The sequence below is a fragment of the Triticum urartu genome, chromosome 7, assembly GCF_003073215.2.
Source record: "Triticum urartu cultivar G1812 chromosome 7, Tu2.1, whole genome shotgun sequence".
Lineage (NCBI taxonomy): Eukaryota > Viridiplantae > Streptophyta > Magnoliopsida > Poales > Poaceae > Triticum > Triticum urartu.
Genome location: NC_053028.1, coordinates 554081847 through 554093415, shown reverse-complemented (window position 1 = coordinate 554093415; position 11569 = coordinate 554081847). Strand labels below are relative to the sequence as shown.

Sequence of the window (11569 nt, the reverse complement as noted above, 5' to 3'; positions counted from 1 at the left end):
CCTCTAACTCTACTTCTTCTTCAACTCCTTGGCGGGAAAAAAATACCCGTCCATATGATGAAGAGCCTGTACCTCTACTTCTTCAACTCCTTGGCAGGAAAAGAAATACCCGTCCATATGATGAACATTTTGCTTGCCGCGCCATCACGCGCGACCCTCTCCTTCTCCCACTTGTTTCCCACCACTTGTCGGCTCCTCTTTTGGCACGGTGACTTGTAGTTTCGTGCGTTCGCTCCTCCATTTTGCTCCTCTTCGATCTTCGTCACCCAATCAAATAGATTGATGGGAGCTAGAGCCATCATTTTTCTTTATCTTCTCGGGGTTGCCTTTGAGCTCCTCAACGAGGTTTTTTCACTTTGATTTCCCATTTAGTTTCAACCAACAATAACACAAAAGCGTAATGGTTTGCCCTTAGTTTGTTGGTATATATTCACTGCCAGAGTTGCATGGCTTTGGACTTCAATGTCACTTTGGTTTCAGCCAACCACTTGTGTATAGTAGCCCATGTGTTTGTTGATTTTTGTTTGAATGTGTACCTAAGACCCCCGAAACGGTAACAAACCCATGCGAGCAAGTAAATTCAGTTTTAGTGTAACCTTTTTCCCCGGAGAGTTTGAGTGTAATCTGCGTATGTTCTTTGAACCTTTTGAAGATTTAGAGCAACCTCTTTTTGGAAGTTCTACCGAACAAAGGTCTTTTTTTTGTTGGACAAATTTTCATGAATCTTTTACAACCTTTTTTGTTTTTGTCTTTCAGATGTCATTTTTGCCATGCTTTTAGGGTGCCTTTTTCAAATTTTAGTAGGAGAATACTCTACCATTTTTTCTTCTCTCTAAAAAGTGTGTTAGCAAGTACACAAGATAGAACTGATATTTTTTTTGCGCAATGGTATTTTTTCTTCACACCGGTGGCGGGATGTCTATGGCCACCCATTGTGGCGTTTGCTGTATTTTTTTGCTGAACAGTACAGTGAAATAGTAGTAGTACAGTAGCTTTAAAAAAATATTCAACCGTTTTTTTTTTTGAGAATCAAATATTCTACCGAAATATGCGCACACTTTACCCTTTCCAAACGTTGCAACGGAAGCCCCATTGGCCAACAACCTTTCCCGACCTGTTCCTCCCGTTCACGGAAATTCGCCAACCAAAAAAAAGTTCCCTCCAAAAGCCCTCCCCGCACGGCCGCACACCCCGTCGTTTTCCCCACCGTTTCGAACGCCGGAACCCTAGCTCCACCAGCCCGAGGTCACCCAAAGGCCCCCCGCTCCCATGGACACCAGCGGCGGGGCCGTCCTCCAGTCGCCGGCGACGGAGGAGGAGACGATGGCGCGGAAGCGCTCCCGCCGCGTGAGCTTCGCGGACACCACCGCCGTGCACGTGTTCGACCGCGACGAGGACTTTGAGACGCCCCCGGACGAGCGCCCCGCCTCCCCGTCTCCGTCCCCCGGGAGGCCCCTCGCGGGCGACGCGGCGGAGGGCGACGAGACGGAGGGAGAGGACGAGTCACCGTTCGGTTGGCTCGGGGATGTGGGTGTCAGTTCCGCCTCCCCCGGCAGCGCCGCCGGGTCCATGTCCTCGTTCGAAGGAGGTAGCCCCCTCCTTTCGTTTGTCTAAGATTTTTCTTCTTGTGAATTAGCTTGTTTCATTTCATTACCAGCCCACATTTAGCTCATTACAGGTGATGCACACTGGTTAATTTGGGCATTAATTAATTTCGAGGCTCAGAATGTTGCATCTATCAAGCCAATTTTTAGTTTATTTATGTTTGTTTATCAGGGGTTCCTCACCTCACTTTAAGTGCTCGAGTCAATGGTTTATGTTAAGGCTGGCCTTCACCCTTCAGTCTTCAATGGACAAACGGTTTCACTTGTTGCTGAGCCATGTTCATTTGCTTATGTCTCAGGGGCCGTTGGAATGAGTTAGATATCTTTTGGAGGGTTCCGTTTTTGGTTCAAATTCTATAGGATTTGAATCCAAATCCTCCCTAACATTAATTTTAGGTGCTTTCAGGTTTTCTGTTTTTGCTCACTTTCTTGCTGGAACCAAAGATTTGGGTCATGCCCTTTTTGTCCTTGTCTACGCATTTACCTTAGAAAGCTGAGGCCACAGACGGTTGAAGATGGAAATTATTCATTTATGATGCCATAGTTTTTATTTTGTCAGATTGTTGTGCGAAGTGTGTCACAGTGAGCACTTAAGGCTGGGCTTTATGCTTTGTTGTGAGAACTTGAGCAATTTGGGTTTCAAAATCATTTTCCATATCACTTCGATCTGTTCGATGCAGATTGTACAGAAAGTGACTGTTGACCGGTAGACTGTTGAATGTACATGCAAATACATATTATATTGGGTATTTTATTGCTTAATTATAGTAAGGACCAGATATTGTTACTGTCTGCTCACTAAGATCTCCAGACCACACCTTGTTAATGCATTTGAGGTTACATGTTAGTAGTTTCACTATATCTTTCTCTTAAAATGTTGCTATGATGTATGATACTCCCTCCGTTCCTAAATATAAGTATTTTTAGACATTTCAAATGGACTACAATATACGGATGTATGTAGACATATTTTAGAGTGTAGATTCACTCATTTTGCTCCGTATGTAGTCACTTGTTAGAATCTCTATAAAGACTTATATTTGGGAACGGAGGGAGTAGTTTACATCGATGGCAAATTATCCGTTCCTCTACTGTACACTAGCCATTCTGTTTTCTTAGTTATTCCTTAGCTAGTGTGCTGGATTATTCTGTGTACAGGTGCTATATCTCCTTAATTGCATGCTTGTTTGTCTTGACAGATGACAACTTCTTTGGGGTCGTGTCAGCAAGTTTTATTCAATCGGGGAGACCATCAGATTCTGGAATGTCGGAGGACAATGGCCATGATTTAACTTTAGATTCCCACACGTTTTCTTTGCATTTCAACAATGTTATTCCTCCAGATGATTGTTCACTCCACTCAGCTGGAAGTCTGAGGACAGTCGGTCTGGAATCTGCAACACCGCTAAAGGCACTGAAGGGATCAGAGTCTGTAAAATCGAGTGGTGGCCGCGATGCGTTGACCGACATGAGTTTGTGTGCAGAAAACCCTAAACGTTATGATTATACTAACTTGTCACTCACATTGAACAATTTACTGCAAGAGGTCCAGGAACCAACGTCTCCTAAAGATGAAACGGACTTTATAACTGCCAAGCATGCTTTGACGCTGCCTGCATCTGAGAAAGAACACAGGCAAGAAAAATCATATATTGGCAATGGTGTGTCTTCTGATGAGCTGGTCTCCGTTAGTTCTCTTGAGGAGCACATTACTAGTAGCTCTGATCCGACCGAAGAAGACAATGCAATGGTAGTTGATATTCATGATAAATCTCAGATCAGGTATTTGACAGTTCTCTTTTATTTGCCTTTTTTTCTTTGAGAAAGCAGCCCATGCATGATATCACTGCAGTTCATGAACCTATGACATTAAATTATGTTACTAAAGTCTCTAAACCTTGTTTGGTTGTCCTACTTCCCAATTTTGGTTTAATTCGGTCTCAAAGATTTTCTTGTGCCAATATAGCTATCTGTTGGTTAGAAGTAGCAAAAGAGTGAATGCACACAAATCATGATTGCATTTCATAGCACGTGATTGGGCATGTTCCTTGCAGCTTGGTTACTTGTCAGTTAAGAAGTATTTGCGGGCTTGCGGCACAAGGCATGCTATTGTTACCTATAGCTGTTGTATTAAGTGACGTGAGTACAATAAGCATCTGTGGGTACCTGCTAAATCAATGTGTAAATTGCTTGCCTAGAGTGAATAACAGTACAAGCTTTAGAACCTTTGGTGTACTTAGGTTCTGGTTGGGATTCAGTCTTTTTGGAGAACTTGGTTTAGCCCTATTTAACTGAATTTCTAGAAATATAACAATAATATATAGCTTAAAGCGAGAAATATCTAATATAACCGGTTAGCCCAGTGTGCCACATAACACCTCAATCACAAATAGTCTCGCTCTGTCAATACCATGGTTAATATATCACTGAGAAGTTTTTTGGCAGTTTTCTGTCCGTAGTATTGGTATGTCCTAGGAATTATCATTTCAATCAGTGTTTTCTGATGGCATTTTGTTTTTTATGTAATAAAAAACTTCAAATCTTCTCGATAGCAAACATGAAAATCATAAGGGGCTGTTTGGCTCTAGGCCTTGCAATGCCACACTTTGCCACACATTCTTTTGCTAAACTTGCCTAAGCTTAGTTCAATAAAATGGAAGCCACAAGTTGGGAAGCCTAAGGGAATCTTGCCACACTTTTTGAGTGTATGTGATGTGGGGCCCTAGTGTGACAAAAAACATCTTGCCTAAGGTGAGGCTTGAACCAAACACCCCACTAAGTTGGTCAAACTCGCCTAACCTTAGGCGTGGCAACCGAAGGCAACCATAGTCACAAATCAAACACCCCCTAACTTTTTATGGATGTTTTGTACTCAGAGATTCCTTAGTGACCTATTGGGTCAAGCACCTGAAGCCTGAAGGCTGAACTTGACCTTACTGATCGTTCATCTTAGTGTGCTATCTAGCATGCCATTGTCTCTGTAAACATTCTTCATAGCAATAGTTGGAGACAGTTATGCACTTATACTACCATAGGGCTGTTGAATATAAGCTAAAATCATTTACAAGTTTTTTGTTTCTCATATTTCTCTTAATTTCTTTACTGTGATTTGGTCTGAAACTAATAGTTAGTTGACTTGCTGGCAATCCATCTTTTTGGAACTTACCTGGTTTTTGGAATTGCTTAGTTTGCAGGAGAACTGCAGTGATGACCATATAGCCGTTCACCCTGATGTCAATAGAACTGTAAAAACTGCTTCGTTGCTCTCTCCACCTCCACCTTATGGGTCCTTCATGAGTAATATTGACTTGCAACCTCCTGTATTGGATCAATCATTGTCAAAAGATGAACCACATGGAGCAAATCAAACTGCAAGTGCAGTTCCTACCTTTTCAATGAGGGATGCTGAGCAGTTGCACCAGCAAAGTGAAATCTTGAATTCGGAAACTGTTTTACATACTCCGAAAACGCAAGTTCAGCCGTTGCAAATTACACAAGGTTCTGTATCTTCCCTACGCTCCAAAAGGCAGCAAATCTTCAGTCCTGTGGTTCATTCCACTGGTAATGTGGTAAGCCATGAGGCATCTTCTTTGGGGAGTGAGTTTATGAAACATGGAAAGAGAATTTCAGATCTCGATCATGTACTAAAGTTCAAGCTTCATGAATCACCTGTAGCTCATAATCGTCGATTACCATTAGTTGAGAGAAATGAGATTGTTCAGGAACCACATAACACATTCAGCAAAGCTGAAGATCATGGCTGCACTGTGTCAGCTTTTTCTGTTACACCACAACAGCTAGAGAAAACCGGTCAGGCTTCTGTTCTAGGTGCTCCCCCAAGGCAGGAGCCGAGTGAGGCCACTGAGGTTCAGGATACTCTGTGCGATGCCCCTGCTTTGGGTAGCCTAGCAAATCATGAATGCAATTCTCATATGGATATGGATGGCACTGGAAGAAAAAGGAGCTCTGAAGAAAATGTCTGTGCTGAACATTCATTGCCTGAAAAAAGAGCAAAGGGACCTAGAAGCCCAATAACATCACGAAAACAACTTCCTTGTGTATCATTGTCTTCTCGTATGGCAGAAGAAAATCAGAGTGAGGCTCATGATAGTGCACAATCATTAAGTGATGATTGGAACAAGGTAAGACAGAAAGTTGCCAGGTTAAACTGTATCCAAGTTCATGTTTGTTGGTCTTCAAAATGTTTGAACTTTGGAGTGAATAGTCAGTATAAAATCTTGAACGTTTCCCTCGTGCAGGTAGTATTCAGCGTATCTGATTCCATTAAGCAGATGCATATACGCCCAGAATCTATTAGTAAGCTTAACCTACAACAGGTATGCATTTTGCCCTGTTACCGGTCTAAGTTACTGTCTTCTTGTTCATTCACTTCGAATACTTCAGAGACCCTTGCAGTACTGCTTATTCTATTTTGATGTGCTTCAGTAATTGCTCATACTGAAGGGAGTAGTACATTACTCTACTCGAATTATTCTCTTTGCTGGTTCTGTTCAAAACTAGTTACAAACATAGGTATAACTCACTAACTCTCGAAGTTAAAAAAAAGTGCTAGGAGTTAATTGTGCATTTTGTTACCGCCTTGCACTTTTATGGCCGCCTTGCACTTTTATGGCCAAAGCGCATGCTTAAGCGCTAGGCGTTTTGCTATCGCCTAGAGCCTAGGCGTGCTTAAGCGCCTACCTAGGCGCGCCTTTTTTGAACTATGCTAACTCTTCAAGTGAATAAAACCGTTTACACTGTTTAGATGAAATATCTACTGCACTGTGAAAGTAATTCTTTAGTCCTATAGATTCTTGCATCACTATCTCATACTCAAGTTGTTAGCCTTGATCTTGATTATTCCTTCAATTTTAGCTGAGCAAATATATTATTGTGGTCTTTAGGATCAAACTTTGGCTCCACATAGTTCTTAGGACCTTGTAACTTTGTTTGGAATGCAATCATCTTTTAACTCTCAAGAGTTTTGAGGTAGCATTATCTTCCGTAATAAACACACAAGCTGGCTGGAAAAAGTAATCTAGGATTAGTTCTGACCACCATTCCTTCAAACATCGTTTGATTGTTCCAAATATATCTGTTTCTATTCGCAAATCTGGAATCTTCGGTCCTGAGTGAATTCCTCTCCCAACAAGTTTGGCAGACTTTTTAGAGACAATCTGATATGGCACACTTGCCTATTTGGAGCTTGTGTACAGTTACCAATTGATCTTCAGAATCTATGGTTCTCTATATCTCTTTTGTGAACTTCCTTTTGCTGCAACTTGATTTATTCTTGTATGTGTTCAATTCTGTAGTTCAACCTAATGATCTAGCATTCAAAATATCTTGTGGAAATGTTGGAGCGTGAGCTTGTTGTATCTTATATATTTTTCTTGTTTTCTTAATGAAGCTTGATATGTTAGGAGATATGCTGGGGAAGATTCATGTGGCTAGAACATATAAGAGGCTTCCTGCTGCTGTGGTATTCTATCATTAATTAGTTGTCATATTGTCTGTCTCTGTTAGGAAATTACTTCCACTTATCTGTTGTGTTCGTTTTCTGAATGCAGAGGATTCAAGATTCCAGACTAGCTGAGGCAATGTCTCTCCATGGCAAGCTTTCATATGAAAAGGCAAAACTGCAAATAAATCATGTTAAACTTGATAAACTGCGAGTAAGAATTTCTTTGTCTTCCTTTCAGCTTTTTTGATAGCCTATAAGGTACAAGTGCAGTAAGCTATTAGCTTGCCCCCGTTCTGTTTTGGTGCAGAACAAAGCACAACTATGTCAAGTTGGAATTCAAGAATGCCGCTATTTGAAATCCAAGATTTCACAGCTTCGTCGTCCTACGGTGGGTGCTGCACAGATGAAGGGAGGTCCTCTTTATGCAGAAACTTCGATTAATACCTGCAACAGACTGGTACATCACTGTGTACTACCGTCCTTCGCATAATTATGGTCATTCATAGTATTATATCTTTTTTCCTGCTCTTTCTGTGTTGCATATCAAAATATCATACTGTCAGCCATTCCTTTCAAATGACCATGATTGTTTTATCTGCCAAGGTTGTAAGAGTCTGTTAACTGAATAACTGCAAAAGATCTGACATTCGGCGTACTGTCGGGCATTCCTTTCAAATGACCATGATTGTTTTATTTGCCAAAGTTGTAAGAGTCTGTTAACTGAATAACTGCAAATGATCTGACATTCGGCAATATATTTTCTTTTCTTTGGTTGCTGTTATGTTTCGTGAAGCTGATGTATTACTTCTGGGCTATCAACTATCAGTAGCAACGATTCTTGCTGTAATAGTATAGTGCTACTGTCATTAATGCAGCTCTTACTTCCAGTTATCTCATTTGTTCTTATTCTAGTTTATTTCTTTTTCCATAAATTCAGTTGCTTCTACCATCATCCCCGTTACATACTTGCATTTGCCAAAATATAGCACTTGTGCAAATATTTGTGTGTTCACTCACACATTTTTATGGGGAACGTATCATGTGTTTCCCCAGGAAGGAAATTCTAGGATAACTGAAAAGAAGCTTGCACTCAGCATGATTCAACAGAAGGTGGAGAACCTCAAGATTTCGCTTGAACATTTTTGCAACATTAAAGGTGATATTAGTGAAGTCCTCAGGGTTGCTGAAGAGCAATTGAAGATGAGAAATCAGTGTCGTATCATCAACCAGCAAGCATCGGTATTGGTGTATGCCTTAGGTCTACCGTATATACTTCTCTTCCTTCAGTGATTTACATTTACATTTACTTTTTGTTTTTTAGCTCTGGGAGTTGAAAGACATTGTTAAAAGGGAAAATAAGCGTGATGTCATTCTCAACTATCGCAATTTGCTCTTACAAAGGTACTGACTCCTTGTATTCACCTTCCCTTTTGCATAGTGTAGCAACCATGATTTCCCTCTCCACTGTGGAACAGGAAACTTCCAGGTCTTGGTACTTGTTGAAACCAATTACTGGCCTTAACTGGCCCAATGTACTTTAAACCTTAAACTGTTTTTCTCTAGTCCTGACGAATCTGCATGGACTTGGCAAGTTATTTACTGTATTTTGAAAGGATGTCTATGTTCAATGTAAAACCTTTCTTCAACCAGCCAAAACTTTTTGCTAGTAAAATGAACCCGACATCGGATGTTTGGTGGTATCTAACCCTGAACCTGGGGCACATAATCTTGCCAATCTTGTACCTGCTTGTGACCGCCAGTTTTGCAAAACAATTGGTAGCAACAAGCCAGCAATGGAAGACAACCTTGTTATCATGTGTCTTTGTCTTACTTCTTGTGTTACTGTGCCTTTTACAGGATCATCTTAAACCTTAGTGATATGTCAACCATATTTGTGAGTAACTCACTGATGGGAACCAAAATAGAAAAGGTGAGATGAGGAAACTGATATTTCTTCTTCTGTGTCTGCATGTACGAAACTCATGGTACTGTTCTCTTGGTCAGGCATTTCCCAATTTGAAAGCAACTGTGGCATTCAGTTTCGTTTTCAAAGCTGAGGAGAATCAAAGACTTAGTGACTTACGATCCTTGCAGAAGAAGACAATGGTGAGTTTGCCTTTACTTTGAAAGTTCTTACATATGAGACAATTTGGACTAATTCTTGTGAGTGAAGTTAAAGTAATTCTTATAATATGTAGTCGCATATGAAATATATTTGTGTGCCTTAAGCAGACATTGGAGCACTACCTTTGTACACATACGGCATACACATATTTTAGACCACATTTGCATACTGATTTGTAGTTTGAGATATGTTATGCCTACAATAATATTAAGACACCTAAGCTTTTAGGTTTGGAAAAAGAATCGAGATTTGAGGGGTAAGACTTGTTCCCCTACACTTTTAAAATCAAGGTAGAAGTGAGACCCAACCCTCGGCGCTTGACTTCACAACTGTGTGCGCCAACCACAACAGCTGTCATGTCTCGGAAGTTACATAGCAAAATTCAGTATAACGAGCCCCACATATTTTTGCAGGAAACAAGTTTGCTTCTCGGTAATCTTATTGATGTCCTAGAAGAAATCGAGGATGCTAAAGGGGAATTATTGAGTCTGATCTCTGCAGATTTTAGTGTGGACTCCCAGACAGGTTTCCTCTCTATCCATTCTCTTTTGTACTTTCATGCAGTGACTGCTTGTATCATAAAGCACTAACTCATGAACATATATTATTGACATATTACAACACTCCTGAAATAAGTTTCATGCCTACTAATCATAACAGAACAACGGGTACATGCACGACTATTTTCAGACAAATCCTCAGTGTGTATATTGTTATTTTGCTTTATGGAAAGTAGGTAAGCAGATAGTGCACAGGCTAGGCTGTAAGCAGAACTTCTGGCAAGTGTTAACTAATGGAAAAATATGGAGATGTTGCCACGCGTTGCTTGCTGAAGGTACATCTGGAAATGAGGAGACTACTTTACTTGACCCATACAACCGTTACGATTTATTATAGATGGCTAATTTTAACATGGTCCCTCTTACCTCCTTTTTCCACATGGAGTTAAAACTGCTCATTATAGATAGCAACGGATTCTATGTGTGTAAGTATTTATGTGATAAAACTAAAAGGGCATATGACCAAAAGATAGTGGCATGCTAACAACTCCGAGTTTACTGGGAGAGCACCACATGATGGCCTTACTAATTTAAGTATGTAAGATTCAATTCTTTACTAGCTCTGTTTACACTGTTAACCTGAAAATTGTGTAGTCACTACAAAATCTGTACCATGTCAAGCAGGGCAACTCATCTTCAGTCTGCGCTTCATCGGTTACAAGAGCGCCAAGAGGGTTGCTTTCACCATTGACATGACAGACCTGAGCCGGTTGGTCCAGCGAAACCAGAGCTTCTATATCTATCTATGCATCCCTACACTATTTGCTTACAATGGCACCTCTGCTTAATCTGGAACAGCGCGGTGTACCCTTCTGAGCCATCGGAGCTGCCGATCAAGGTGTGGCAAGCTCAGACAACACTGTCGCAGCCAAACCTGGACAAGCTGATGGCCTCCATAAGGGACGACCTTCAGCCGGGGCGTGTGATGATCCTCAGGCTATGCCGGATGGTGACCCGCCTGGTTAACGCATTGCCTGTCTGACCTTTGCCTGTCAGGCCGCCAAGTGCAAGCTGTGCAGGAGATCTGATCATCTGATGGGATACCCACCACCTTGTGTAAATGCCGCCCTTGGAGCTGACCCTCTTCCTGAACGATCTTGTGTAGGTATTGTGCTGCAAATGGAGTAGCCCAGTGTGCTCCTAATCCTCCTGGTTGTGCGAGCATCTTGTATGGAGTAGGAGTTTCTTTGCATGCTGAACGAATGGCACCTGACGCGCTGCCAAGTAAAGCTGCCGTGATAGATATAATATTCCCGTGAATCTCGGTCATAGAAATACAAACTACTAGCCAGAAATTACGGTCTGAAAAGTGTGTGAGTTTGCACAATATTAGTGCATTTCGTGTCTACAAGTGAGGAGTAGATTGGTTATGGAAATGATTAGAGGTGCATTTTTTTAAGAACATGGTTAGAAGTGTCTTTCTAAAAAAGGGTTAGAAATGCTAATTAAAAGGCTTAATGAACAACTGAGATTTAGTAAGGGCATTGGACACATCATCTGGTCTTCGTCTTCCGAGCTCTCCACATTGACCCTGTCAGTGATCGCCTGCTCGGGGGTTCGTTGTCGGCCGCCTTCTCCATCGTCCGGTCTTCTTCCTCCGAGCTCTCCTCTGGCGAGCTTGGAGGCAGACTCACCTCCGAGTTCTCTGTGCCAGGCCAGCCAGTTTTGAACGATGCCCGCGATCTCGTGCCTTCATGGCACTTTATGAAGACCCAAATATGCTTACATCGTTTGCAAGTACATCAATGATAAAATCTGGCGAATGGCCCTGCCAAATCACGGACAGGTCTCCTTCCGCCTTGGATGCAAGCACATG

The 11569-nt window shown here is 41.6% G+C and overlaps 1 protein-coding gene across 1 annotated transcript; it reads left to right on the top strand.

Moving 5' to 3' along the window:
* Positions 1-1123: 1123 nt before the first annotated feature.
* On the top strand, positions 1124-11150 carry LOC125520088. The gene is made up of 14 exons (XM_048684894.1): positions 1124-1588; positions 2804-3386; positions 4792-5746; positions 5864-5941; positions 7015-7086; positions 7175-7279; positions 7376-7525; positions 8122-8307; positions 8390-8469; positions 8926-8998; positions 9073-9174; positions 9607-9718; positions 10378-10462; positions 10552-11150. The coding sequence occupies exons 1-14, from the start codon at positions 1270-1272 to the stop codon at positions 10733-10735; spliced, it is 3084 nt and encodes a 1027-aa protein (XP_048540851.1). The 5' UTR covers positions 1124-1269; the 3' UTR covers positions 10736-11150.
* The last annotated feature ends 419 nt before the right edge of the window (positions 11151-11569 follow it).